The sequence below is a fragment of the Papilio machaon genome, chromosome 24 (genome assembly GCF_912999745.1).
Source record: "Papilio machaon chromosome 24, ilPapMach1.1, whole genome shotgun sequence".
Classification (NCBI taxonomy): domain Eukaryota; kingdom Metazoa; phylum Arthropoda; class Insecta; order Lepidoptera; family Papilionidae; genus Papilio; species Papilio machaon.
Genome location: NC_060009.1, coordinates 1,820,101 through 1,834,766, shown reverse-complemented (window position 1 = coordinate 1,834,766; position 14,666 = coordinate 1,820,101). Strand labels below are relative to the sequence as shown.

Genomic DNA, 14,666 nt, shown 5'->3' with positions numbered 1-14,666 from the left:
ACTTTAACAAAGAAAATAATTATTCCGAATAACAAAAATTGAAAATTATCAAATTAAACATCAACAGGCGAAGTGTCTTCTTTGCTTCTGTAACAAGGAAAATAATTTAAGATTAATTTTTTTTAAAGTATAACCGTGAGGTTCCACTGACGAAAAACCTGTACGAAAATATTACTATCTCTGTCTTTTTTAAAGAGAACGAAAAGGATGATACGTTTTTTGCAGGTATTTCAGTAAAGGAGACTCGCAAATTAGTTTAAGATTACGTGATTATGTAAACAAGGGCGTCGCCAGCTGATAATCTAGACTAGATCTAGGGGGAGAGGGCTAGTAAAAGTTCTTTTTTTGTTTCAATTTGAATGCTGATTAACATGTGTTATAAAAAAACTAAAATGTAGTTTTTGAGTTAATTATTTGTTTCTTAGTATTTTAGAGTAGTTTTAATTTTTTTTTAATTATCCCTGCATCCCCTTGGTGACGTCCATGTTAGTAAAATAATATATATTATTTTAATTTGCCTTTGTAAACTTTTAATTCGAATATTTTAAGGTATACAATGTAATCCAAAATTCCAGTATATTTAATATATTTACTTTCATTTTAACATCCACAAAATATGTAAATATGAAACCGGATTGTTTTTTAATTTAAATATAAGTTTATTGTATGAAAAAGGATGTTTTTTATTTGGAGCATTGTCTATTATCTTCTTTTTTACTGAAGGAACCAAGTATTTAATCCCCCTATATTCCCTTTTTTTACTTCGAAGTATTAGCAGTACTAACTTGTTGAGCATTTGCTGTATCTGGTCGAATGTCTTTCCTCTGGTCTCTGGCAGCAGAGAACTGACAGAGAAGAGAAAGCCGGCGCCGCAACACACCGCCAACACCCAGAACGCCGTGTAGATACCGTAAGCTGCAGCCACATCGCGGAAGAACCTACAACAAATGCATTAAAAGAAACGAAATAAGAAAAAAAAGTTCAGATATTACTAAATGAAAAAGGTGTTAAAACATTAAAAAAAAATCTCGTACTAAAATTACTTGAATCGATTTAACACGACCAATTAAAAATACGCAAATACTTTTCTTTCCACAAAATGTATGTCTCTTGTATACATATAAGTTACAACTGCGATAATAACCGTAGAAAAAAAATTTTGGTAATTTTTTTCAAGGAGATGACAACATGTTTCTGTACGGATGTTTCATCAGTGGAAACACATTATACTTGTGTAGTTTCGACACAAACCTTGTCCAGACGAAGCCGGCGAGCCAGCACATGAAGGAGGCGATGCCGCTGGCGAGGCACTTGGTCTTTGCGGGGAACATCTCTGCCACCAAAATCCACGGCACCGGACCCACACCTGCCATTAAACAAGTAGTGTTTTAAATTATGAGCTAAATATAAGCTACTAGCTATCGCCCGCGACTCCGTCCATGCGAATTAAAAAAAAACTTAATAAGTAGTCTTCCAGAATATATTTTACATCCGTAGCTTTCCATCTATACATCTAAAAATTCGCATTTATCGTACTAATATTATAAATGCGAAAGTTTTAGATGGATGGATGTTTGTTTGAAGGTATCACTGGAACGGCTCAATTTAATGAAATTTAGCACAGATGTAGAACATAGTCTAGAATCATAGAACCCAAAATGTCTAAATTTTGCACAATAAATGTTTTCATTGATACTGTAAGGAGAGAATAGTAAGAAAGACATTTTTCCAAGTCCGAAAATATACTCTATTCCTTATTGAACGCTGCCTGTTTTAGGAGAGGTAAAAATGATTTATGTACAACTAGCTTTTACCCGCGATTCCGTCCGCGCGGAATAAAAAAAATGCACACAAGATAAAAAAGTTCCTATGTCCGTCTCCTAGTTTTAAGCTATCTCCCCATCAATTTTCAGCTAAATCAGTTCGACCGATCTTGAGTTATAAATAGTGTTACTAACACGACTTTCTTTTATATATATAGATATATATAGATAAGTGAGTTACATACCAATTATAGTATAAGAAGATTAAAGTCACTACCATTATATTCATGTATAATACTCACAACAAAGAGGAGAAGAAAAAAGGGGAATTGACATTTGACGAGTATGAAGAGGTAGAAAATCGTAGAAAATAATACAAACTGGAAGCAAAGAATTTATGTACAAAACATATTGGGAAACTACTTTTGTCAATAGACAGCTGGTTTCAAAGTTTGACCATTTCAGCGATTATAGAAATTAGTTTTCTTCTGAGACGGATCGGCTACAGAAAATTACAATTCAATTTTATGTTATTTCTCAGGATATTGTATTTGTATTTTTGCGATATGACATGACAATTTATTTCATGTTTTTTTTTTTCTTAAATTTCATAACAGAAAATCTGTAGAGTAGTAAATATATAATATATGTGGTCTCATAATGTTTTGAATATTTTTTTGATTTTCTCGGTGTAGATGATGTTAAAGATTGGCAGGAAATATTGTAATAAAAAGTTTTTAAATTTTTTATATTTACTTTTTTTGACAATTCTGTTTCTGACAATATGTGAAAGAATATATAATGTAATTGGATGGATTGCAAGGACGGAAAGAATCATCCTACCAGTCAGCACAATTTAGTACAATTCTACAGCTTATTTTCCAATACATAGGCTACTTATTAAGTTTTTTTTTTAATTCCGCGCGGATGAAACTGCGGGCAAATGTTTTAAAACTGATGTACTTTACCGAAATAATGGTGAAATTTACTATCATACACCAAGAATAAACATTTTATTATTTAAAGAATCATCTTAATAGTCGTTTATTTATGTTTTTTTTTATATTATAAAGTGGCAAACGAGCAAACGGCCACCTGGATTCGCCACAATAGCGAGGCGACAGTTGCCCATAGACATTCGCAAATGCAGATGCGTTATCTACCTTTAATTAACGGAGAAGGGGACGTACAGAAAGAGGATATTTCTCCTTCCTATGCGTCCCCTATTCCGTCAAATCCACTTTCCCTTCCCATCCTTTCCTATAAAGAAAAGTATGGGAAAGGAAAGAGGACACAAATTAGACCTCCGGCACCACACTCATCAGACTGTACTTGGAATTACTTCCACTTGACGTCTGTCTTCTGTGTGGTCGTTTATTTATGTGTATATAATGTAATACATACCTAATGTAAATAGAATCATGTATATAATGAGACAGAGCAGTGGTATGAAGGCGACGTGCGCTACATCGTACTTGTAGTGAGAGTCTAGTAGTGCGTACACACCGATTATACCCTGCAACAAAACACATTTATTTATAGAAGACTAGTTATCGCACTCAACTCCGTCTGCACGGAATTGAAAAAAATAGTAGCCTATGTGTTCTTCCAGACTATGTTCTACATTTATGCCAAATTTCAGCGAGATCCTTCAAACATCCATCCATCTAAACTTTCACATTTATAATGTAAGATAAGACAAACAATAGTATTGGGTTGGAAATTAATGTCCTTGACTATAAAACTATTAAATTATGAATGAATTATGATTTTGTACAAATGTTTTTTTTATAAAATCAACGTATCAATTGCAATGATATTTACCAAAAATATAGTAAGTCCCAAAGACGTGGTCCACATCAATAGCTTCCTGCCGAGTCTGTCAACGACAAGCGGCGTGATGCAACTTGTCACAACCTAAAAGATAAATGTATAAAAAAAATGATCTTTATAACAATTTAAAACAATAACGTTACAAAATCCAACATTAAATACTGATATTGAAAATTGTAGAGTTTTTATCTCTGAAATTTAAATCAATCATATCGCAAATTCAAATAATAATTAATGTGTAAGCCAACTTCTCAATAAATATTTGACTGCGAACTAAGTCAATAGTACCTGCACCACTCCCATGATGATGGTGCCGTCAGCTGCAGAGATCCTGGTGCCGACCTTCTGCAGCAGCTCCTCCATGTAGAACAGCAGCACGTCGATGCCCGACAGCTGCAACAACATCGCCAGGAACACGCAGATACCTAGAGCAAAAAATATAACACTATTTTTATAATAATAATTGTTTGTATGCAATATAAAAAAAATACTTCAAACACATTGCGTAGATAACGAAAAATAAATTTTGCAAAATGTTTGTCTGTGTGTCTGTCCGCAAAGCCGCGTTTGTTCCTGGTAATCTCAGGAACGGATGGACCAATTTTAACGGGACTTTGACGGGAAGGTAGCTGATGCACGCGGGCATGTTATAGGCTACTTTTTAGCCGACTTCAAAAAGAAGGAGGTTATCAATTCGACTGATTTTTTTTTTTTTTTTTTTTATGTGTGTTACCGCAAATCTCCGCCCCTGGTGGTCCGATTTTGATAAAAATTATTTTAATCGAAAGGAAGTGCTTGCAGGTGGGTCCCATTTTTTTGTTTTTTTTTTTAAATAACTAGAAGACTAGTAGATTTTGAATAAGCTTCAAAATTTGTTGCGAAAATTAGGGACATTTTTGCTTTCAGCGCTTACGTAGGCTAAACTATAAGACCTACATAAAAATGATGTATGGCGAATTGTAGCTCTTTAAATGTGCTAAATAAAAGTCCGCGATAGCATATATCTATCTTTTATAGTTTTCTCACAATAACCATTTTTTTTCTTTAGAAACATTAATTAAATTCATGCCCTATTTCCGACGCTATTATTCAAGTTCAGTATTAACCCTTATGTAAATAAATATGTTCATTATCAAGAGAATTTAATGTAGATTATATTTGCCGTTGAAACTATATCATTTTGTCTAATAGTTTAGGAGATATCGTAAGAATAAAATTACGCGGAAACGAAAAATGCTACATCGCGTTACAATGAATAGCACAAATTTGCTTTCTGGGCTTACGTAGGTCAAACTATATGACCTACATTAAAATGATGTATGGAGTAATTATAGATCCTTAAATTTGCTAAATAAAAGGATAGGTGGCATATATCTATCATCTATGGATGTCTCACAAAAACCATGTTATTGTGAACAAACTTCGATTAAAATGCACACGAAAAACAGCGTCGTAAGCTTACGGCGCTATTATATTATATTCGATATGAATCCTTATCCAAATAAATATGTTTGATAGCTAGAGTATTAAATGCAGATTACATTAGCCTTTAAACTATGTAATTCTGATCAATAGTTTGGAAGATATTAAATGATTAAAAACTACGCGCATTCGAAAAATGCTACTGCGGCGCGCGGCTGTACAAAATTAAAGGCAAGCTACGATGTTTTAGTTCGTTAATTTTCAATTTGTAAACCGATTTTGATAATTAGTTCATTGTTTAAAGGAATAGTGGTTATCTGCTGCATTGTAAATTAGTTTTTGAATTGAAGTACACACATATTAAATAGGAAAGTCCTTTTCTTTATTTGTCTTATTTCTTTCCTCATAATATGTATTAAGGAAATTTGTAATTGAACTTCAAATTCACTAAAAATTGTGAAATAAAACAAAAATTTTAAGAAAAAAAAATAGCCGACTTCAAAAAAAAACAATCTCAAACAAAATGCACTCAAAAGTAACATAAAAAAACAATTTCAAACAAAATGCATTCAAAAGTACCATAAAAAACAATCTCAAACAAAATGCACTCAAAAGTAACATAAAAAAAAATAATTTCAAACAAAATGCATTCAAAAGTACCATAAAAAACAATCTCAAACAAAATGCACTAAAAAGAAACAAAATAATGACATGAAAACTTCTTTCTTTCTTTCTTCTCTCTTTCAAAAACCCTCTAAACTCTAAAGAAAGTTCTCTTCTTTCTTGTAACATGTCTATATTGTATAATTATTGTTATTTTGGAGTCGGTTTCGGCCTAAGTAGGGACATAAACGTAAGTATGTCTCATACATCTCAAATATAAAATGTATAATATTATATTTACTTCGGCCGACACCGACTGCGAAATAACAATAATTATACAATATAGACATGTTACAAGAAAGAAGAGAACTTTCTTTAGAGTTTAGAGGGTTTTTGAAAGAGAGAAGAAAGAAAGAAAGAAAGAAGTTTTCATGTCATTATTTTGTTTCTTTTTAGTGCATTTTGTTTGAGATTGTTTTTTATGGTACTTTTGAATGCATTTTGTTTGAAATTATTTTTTTTTATGTTACTTTTGAGTGCATTTTGTTTGAGATTGTTTTTTATGGTACTTTTGAATGCATTTTGTTTGAAATTGTTTTTTTTTAATCAGCGCTGACGAAGTAATAAATAAAAATATATGGATGTCCTCTAAATGTAATAAAAGTGGAGATAATACTGTATAGGATGTTCTAAAGACGCTATGGAAGTTTTATACTTGATAGGTGCCCCTAGAAATATACAAAAATATTTTAAGTTTTTGTACATGCAAAAAAAATTATTTAGTAAACATTGACAATAGCACAGTATATTTAGTAGCTGATTTAGTTCTGTTTTATTAAAAAACACGTAATTTTATGATATTTACCTAAAGCTTTAATTTGTCCCCTAGTCGCCCAGAGGTCACTTATTTTGGGTTCCTCCTTGAACTCCCGCGCGACCATCGCCTGCAAGCCCTCTAATTCCGGCTGAACTTTCTCTTTGCTCACACCTCGCAACTTCTGCAGCACTTCTGATGCTTCCTTTATGTTACCTGAAATACAGTGAGTTGATTTGTATGATATATGTGAAAAATATTTAAGTTTAAAGATTTAGTCATTGGGAAGGGATAGAATACAAAAATGTACTAATAGAAGTATCAGATTTAGACGAAACGTAAAATCGTAAAAGTGTTATCGGTAGGGATTGAATATATTTTTTATTCAAAATGTTTCGACAGTGGGGTATCCACAGCAGCAGTTAAGAATACTTAAGTAATTCAGAGGTTAAAATACACTATAATGTTGATACTAAGTAAGTACCTTTGTAAACTAAAAAGAAAGGTGTTTCCGGTAATAGCCAGGTGAAGGGCACATAGAAGAGCGATAGGATTCCGCCTGTCGCGGTGAGGCCCCAGTACGAGCTGAAGGGCCCTATCGCGTACGCTAGTAAGAAGCCTATGTTGATGAACAGCAGGAAGAATGCGCTCAGGGCCCCGCGGATCTTGTCCTAGAAAGTTAATATTGGAATATATTGAAACAGCAAACACTATATTTGTTACTGTCACATTAAGAGTCTACTACAGATTATCCATACTTTAGAATTGAATCAAACAATACAGACATACTGATTACCTGTTCTTCTAGGTTAGCTTGTTTAATTTTTACCTCCCCTTAAATGACTTTATTTTGTCACTCTTCAGTACTTCGCATCTAGAAGGACCTCCTCCAAAGGGCCTTACTTATAGACTTACTTCAGCGATCTCTCCTATGTATAAAGGCACTGTGGCGAACTGCATTCCGGTGGCCGCGCCCCAGGCGATCCTCGCCGCGTACAGCGTGGGCAGGTCTCGCGCCACGCCCGCCAGTAGCCAGCCCAGCAGTAGCGGTACGTTCGAGCCCATGATAAGCCACCGACGACCCACGTAACGGGATAGAGGTACCGTTATTAGAGGACCTGGGAATAAAAATCACTACTAAATAATATACACTAGCAGCAGTAAGATGTAAAAGCAGTTGTTACAACGTACCCAATAGCCCGCCGAGCACGAGCAGCGATCCTATCCAAGATTCCTGCTGCAGGGTTGGGGGCTCGGGCAGCGGGGACGCCGGACCGCGTAGCTGCGGCAACACCGGTGACGTCCATCCCATCGACATGCCCGTACACAGGCTGCCGTAACTTGCTGCACACAGCACACACAAGATTACATAGAACACATGTTAGGAGGACTACGATTTGTATTCTTAGCGGATATGTCTTAGGAGATAGACGGACTTAGATCTATTTTCCACTAGCCTGGTTAGCTGTACACTTATTATATCTTACTAATATTATAAATGAGAATGTTTGGATGGATGTTTGTTGTTAGGTATCTCCAGAACGGCTCAACGATCTCGGCATAGGCTCGTCTGGCATAAGAATATTAGGCTACTATTTTTTTTTAATTCCGCGCGGATGGAGTCACGGGTAAAATCTATAATATTTTTGAATGATAATAGTAACTTGATCATAAGATATACGTCACAGATAGTGAAATACCTATATTAGTATACGGCCAAATATACTATTTATATTCATACATAGCATATTGTTTTATTTTACGACCTTGAAAACATTATCAAGGTAGTGCGCGTGCTATATTTAATTAAAGGCATTGTTTTTAGGGTAACCATAATTCTCCAAATGAATTTCTATGATCAAATTTGTAATTAATTTGTAAATTATTTAAATATAAAAATTAATTATATATGTTGCAGTCAGTATCATATTGCGCTGTAAGGATACAAGTAGAGTTATAAAATCTACAATTGACAAGATGTTTATTAAATTTTTTTTAACTGTTATTTGTGGTTTTCTAGCTTTCAAGCTTTATAAATGACTAGCTGTTGCCCGCGACTACGCCCATGCAGAATTAAAAAAAAAAACTGAATTAGTATCCTATGTGTACTTCCAGACTATGTACTAAATGTGTGTCAAATTTCATCAAGATCCGTTGAACTTTCTAACAAACATCCATCTGTCCATCTATTCCTTCATACATCCAAACTTTCGCATTTATAATACTAGTAAGATATAAGGAAATTTTAAAAAGCATAGGTTTTCTTTTTATCCCAGTTACGAGCAAGTTGCGTGGTGACTGTAGTACTATGCATTGCTAAAGTCCAGCAAGCAGGGTTTACAGATGCGGATATTGAATCGTGTTTATTAATCTGTGCCTCGCTCGCCTTGATGTTATCTTGTAGCTTGTTTGAATATCTTAACTTGATTATTACAACAACTATAACTACAATAGTATACGATAAAATGTATCAAATTCCAATGCTAATAATGTGCACGAGAGGAAAAATCTCAACCCAACATTTTTCGGTGGCGATTATGTAACAAATATGTTTTAAAGAAAGAAAGAAAAACATTTTTTACATGTACTGTTACAATTATTGAAAATGAAAAAATATTTATTGACATCCAAAAATACCTCGCACTAGGCGCAGCCTGTATCGCGAGGACCCAGCTCAGTGATTTAACAAGAAACATCGTTAGATGGCAACACATGGACATTAAACAATATTAGAATAGTTAGGAGTTAAGTAAACTACACAAGAAAACAAAATATACTCATTATATTTACGCCATATTTAAAAGCAACATGCGGTTTATCGCGTAATATATTACGGAACTTTTTTAAAGAAAGAATGAAAGAAAAAACATTTATGTCCACACAAAGAATATAAAACAAAAAACACACACAAGGCACAAACTTTGTACAATAGTGTGGCAAAAGGAAGCCAGCTCAGCGAAGCAGGGATATACTTAACTGTCCCAGTGCTGTTTTTCAAGTGGCCCTTTTACAAATAAAAAAGTTAGAATTTACTTTTCGAATTAACAATGAACTAAATAAGTTAGATAAAGATCCATCGAGTAAATAAAAAAAAACTTTAAGCAATGTGCAAATTATAAAATTGTAGGATATAATTATTTAAGTAGGAGGCATAGATTTTATAAAGTAGACGCAATGACTCGTTTACCTACCAAAATTGAAAAACTTAGAATTATACCTACAAGTTCATTCATTTTATTTTGAATTATTTTAAAGTTAAACCTTTAAGTTAGTTTTACATTTTATTTTGAAATATTTTCGCTATCTTATAATAATTTAAATGAAATACGCAAATCTATAATTAATTTAAGAAAAGAAAAAAAAACTCACCTAAAGATGCCACTAAATATTGGCGCCATTTTAATTTTAATTCCTCCTTGAAGTTGTCAAACATAATCAGCCAGTTACAGGCAACGATTAAAAAAGTATTTACGCTTTTTTATTTCAAAATCCATAAACTAAGCAAAATAACATTAAAACGCCTAGACACAAAACGTGTTAACAGTTAGCCACTGCATTTAAATCTGTCACAAGATCTATATGTTCGTATAAGAACCAGTTCCCTTCACCTTTTTGAATTAAATCTGTTAAAGATAACAAACAATTGAATAAAAAAATAATTGCCAATCAATAGAATTTACGCTCGCGAAAATTAAACGTTTTTGTCGAAGCTACTAAAAGGTTAGCATTAGTTATGGTCGCTCTGACTGAAAATTATGGGATAAACATTTTTTTTTTCTAAGCTTCATATGGAAACAGTCTTTAAAACTTTAAATAAATGTGAGGACGTGTAATTATTGAATTATTTTTCCATCAAGAAACTTCTTGTTTTAAAGGGATTTTAATGGAATGAAATTCAAAAATATTTAATACAGTGTTATGTGGCTGGTTTTTGTTTTTGATATCTCGATTTTATATATTTCAAAGGCAGAGGTGTCAAGGGTGTCAAAGGTGAAGACGTCGGATCAAATAATTTTAGGCGATCCATTGCTTCACAAAAAATGTGCTTGTATAAAGTTATAACAATATTATCTTCTGTGAAATATCCTAGGTTCCTCGACACTTTAATTTTTTTAAAGCCTATTTAGAACTTGTCTCCTTTTTTCTTTCACTTTTATATAATTACCCTAATACCTATATATTAATAAAACCAGAGTGTCTGTATGTAATATCGATAAAAATTCACATTTCGTACACATGATGTATTTGCTTTGCAATTTTTAGAAAAACTATTTCTAAAATTTTGTCTGTCTGTATCCATCTGTACCTACACAAGTCCGCGTTTGTTCCGGGTGATCTCCGCATTTGACGAGACTTTAACGGACAGGTAGCTGTTGCACGCGAGCATATCATTTTTTCCAATTCTGCGCTGGAGAAGTTGAGGGCTAGTTCCCTATAAGCTAGTAGAACTAATATTTGATAGAAATAGTAAGAGTAAAAAACGTATGTAACATCTGCATACTTCTTTGTAAATCTTTATGCGATGTTACCAATACGTAATCCATATAAAAAACAAAAAGTAATCAGATTTTTTTTACTAAAACCTGACATTTCATTACAATATCTTTAGAATTTGTCCTTGATCTTGTAGGTACGGTTTAACCTTCACATTTAGTTGACAACATGGAAATTAGAACTTTATTCCACAGGTATAAGTATGTTTTTGTAATGAACTAAGTAAATATATTTTTATGGACAAGCTTCATTAAACTAGAGTTTTACTTTCCAGATTATAGAAGTGTGTACTTTGTTGAATGAATCATGAAAAAAAAACATCTCTAGTTTGTTATTTATACGAAGTTAAAACGAGGTTTAACAATAGTGCTTTAGAGTAATTGTTGCTTTGTTGTATTATTATTGTAATAGATTTATTACAAGAATTATTATTCTGTCATGGAGCAAGATTCATTACTGTGCATTAATTTTATCTCTATTATAATGCTATTAATATTAAATATTACGTTTATGCAATAACTACTTGTCGCCCGCGACTCTGTTCGCACGGCATTTAATAAAACTTAATAAGTAGCTTATGTTTTCTTCCAGATTATGTTCTATATCTGTGCCAAATTTCATCAAGATCCGTTTGAACTGTTCCGGAGATACCTTCTAACAAACATCCATCCATCCATCTAAACTTTCGCATGTACAATATTAATAAAATTGTGCATAATAAATAATATGATTTTTATTTTAATTTATTTAACATTATTTTTTATCGTAATGAATAAATATAAAGGAGTTTTTATTTAGTGTTTTACCTACACCTAAATCTATCTTAATTTTTACTGTGAAGGGGAAGCTTGTTCGCCGATAAACAAGAGGGTTGACACGTACACTGAAATAAGACCCCAATTAAAATATAGCGAAGAAGGTTCTAAAGGGATAAAAATATTACATCGCGCATTTTTCCAGCAAATGAATAACGACTTGATGAACAGTTATTTTTCCGTAAAAAGAATAGCTATTTTAAATGATTTAACTATATCTACTTTCGTATGAATTTTGTAAGAATTAGTCTACCTTATTCAACTATCGAATACTAGTAGTGCCATCTCTCGGCAAATATCAACTTTATTTTATTAATGTTTAACAATGTTACTTACCTAGAAAACAATAATAAATATATTGTATCTGTTCATATGTGTACTGTCATTGAAAAAAAATCAGGAGTCGGGGCAAACGAGCAGCAGATCACCTAATATTCATTGATCCGATGCCCATGAACATCTGCAACACCAGAGGAAACGCAGACGCGTTGCCGGCCTTTAAGGGAATTGTACGTTCTTTTTTGGAGGCTCCAAATCGTAACCGTTCATGAATAAAAAAAACAAAGCCCTCAGTTTGGTAAAAACTAACGCTTTTGAGGCATACATTTTGAAGTAGTTGAACAACCATTTTTCGAAAAGATTCGAAAAGAACATGATACTCAAGCACCTCAAAGGAGTGTAAAGTTTGTACGGTAACGTTTTTATTTTATTTTTCCAATCAACTCGAACATCGAGCGAACAGGCACGAGAGGGCGCGGCAAAGCGCCGCGTAATGTCCGGACATCTCGTTTTTTCCGTCAACACGGCCGACTTTTTTTTTGTCGGCTGCCAGTATCAAAGCCGTGTATGCGTCCTTTTTTATATAATCCTCTTTGAATTTCCTCCTACCTTTGATTAAATGTTTCTATTTTCGCTTATACTCTTTGAAATATCCATAAAAGTATGGAGTTAAAACTACCAGAGTTGCAGCATGTAATAAGAACGATTTTAATCTCAGACATTGTTTATAAACAAAAAAGTAACATAAGAAACTGTGAGAGTATTCACTAATTGACGTTACGGTATCCGAATTCGATTCGGTGTTTCTGTGAAGGAATCGAATGATAAAAACTCGATGTATCAAATCGATTTGTACGGTTGTCGACAGGCGATCTATTTGCCCACAGATGGCGCTGTCTGGGAAATGAAATTGACGCATACTAATTAAGTTCATTTGTGTAAACATGTGGTGTGGTGTGTTCATTTAAAATCTTTTATTGTATTTTAATTAGATGGGATGTTACGAGTCGAGGGTTTGATTCATAACGAAGTTGTTGGCTTTGAATGAAGTCAACTTTAAATTGCTTTTTAGTAATTATTAATTTTAAAGTTCTAGTCATAAACGTCTTTGTATGTATCTATATGAGAACATGAAGATTATCGTTTCTTTGTTTGGAAGTAAAAGTCAACTTCTGAGCATAGAGTTTCAATTATTTTGAACTTTGTCTTTATAACAGTAAAGGGCGTATAAAAATCCATTGAGATTGTAAGAATTCGAAAGTAAATGAAATGAACAAGAGGTTTATTTAATGTCTATGTTATAAATAAAACTAAAAGAATATTCAAACTGATTGAAAAAGTTGTTGTCAATTTAAACATTTCAGAAAGAAGTGTAATAATCGAAAGTTGTCGACGAAACTTGTCACGTTAACGTACAACATGTTATCCATAAAACGAAGTCGTTTTCACTAACAAATAGATTTTAAGTCCGGATCGAAAAAAGGAAGAGAAGAGTAAGAAAGGGGGAGGGGGCAGGCAAGCAATCATTTAGCCGCGACATCCAATTTGTGTACGATTGGATATTCTAACAAGCCGTCAAAGCGTTCCAGAAATAGTTGAGTAAGTAATTATGCAGCGGCAAGGGAGGCCGACAATTGACAAATGCGTCCCCGACAGAGTCCCGTGCTTACAATTAGCCGAGGAATGTATCCGAACGCGTTGCTAGTGATGTGCCTTTTTTATCGATTAGGTAAATAACTACGCGATACATCTAGAAAGAAAGTAGCTTCCAATTACTTCATCAGTAAGTATGTAGATTTTTTATACTAAAAATACAATAAGGAAACGCTTATTATCTAATTATTTATTCTGAGTGCAGCTATTTTATATATAGCTATACAATTTTTTCTTTTTCAATAGTTTTATAATTTTTAATCTTTTAAACGGTTTTTTATTAATTGCAATAAGTATTCTAATATTTGAGAATTATGTTATTTAGTGATCTAGTTATTTGAATGAATAACTAATTAATACATCACTAGAATTTGACAGCGCGGCAAAAGCTCTGTAAATCCGGAAAAGTAAACTTTTTGCGCGCGCATTTTAGAGGTTAGTTTCCCTTCGTAATTACTTCTAAATTGACTGTTAGCTTTGCGAAGGGGGGCTCTATTTAAAGAGGTCTTTGTATGGACGGCAATAAATCATTCCATCCTGTCGAGCGACGCTTGTGCGAGCGTGACAAATTACTCACGCCATCTAGCAACCGGTTAGATAACTGAATTTGAATGATATTCAGCCGTAATTAGAGCAATTATAAATATTAGTTAATTAGTACAATAAACATTGAATTTCAATTAAATTTTAAATAATTTAACTATTAAGCTTAAAAATAATGTTTGCGTAAGGAAGAGAGACTGGGACAGATATAGACTTACTGTACATATTTCCAGATTTATTTTTAAATATCGAATTGTATTTGACTTTTTTTTAAATAATTCAATGCTCCCATTATGTTGTATTAATTCAGCCACAGAGTAAAAACGTTTGAAGTGAATAGAATATTAAATAAATTGAGATATTTTTGCTTCCATTACAATAAAGTCTAATGATCATGAATGAAAACCATAATGAAACTTATGCTAAAATGTGTTCAAAGGTTCCATT

The 14,666-nt window shown here is 33.0% G+C and overlaps 1 protein-coding gene across 1 annotated transcript; it reads right to left on the bottom strand.

Moving 5' to 3' along the window:
* Positions 1-53: 53 nt before the first annotated feature.
* On the bottom strand, positions 54-9,984 carry LOC106715927 (facilitated trehalose transporter Tret1). The gene is made up of 11 exons (XM_045683887.1): positions 9,805-9,984; positions 7,627-7,779; positions 7,351-7,553; positions 6,920-7,106; positions 6,487-6,651; positions 3,885-4,021; positions 3,588-3,680; positions 3,168-3,279; positions 1,252-1,366; positions 786-938; positions 54-87 (listed from the first exon to the last, which is right to left on the bottom strand). The coding sequence occupies exons 1-11, from the start codon at positions 9,866-9,868 to the stop codon at positions 54-56; spliced, it is 1,416 nt and encodes a 471-aa protein (XP_045539843.1). The 5' UTR covers positions 9,869-9,984.
* Positions 9,985-14,666: the final 4,682 nt, after the last annotated feature.

Bases quoted from the DNA above. Each gene is read 5' to 3' on its own strand.
- LOC106715927 (XM_045683887.1), bottom strand. From the start codon at position 9,868: ATGTTTGACAACTTCAAGGAGGAATTAAAATTAAAATGGCGCCAATAT. The intron at 3,681-3,884 runs GTACTATTGACT...TTTATCTTTTAG, and splicing joins TCATCATGGGAGTGGTGCAG to GTTGTGACAAGTTGCATCAC. The intron at 1,367-3,167 runs GTATGTATTACA...GTTTAATGGCAG, and splicing joins CATGATTCTATTTACATTAG to GTGTGGGTCCGGTGCCGTGG.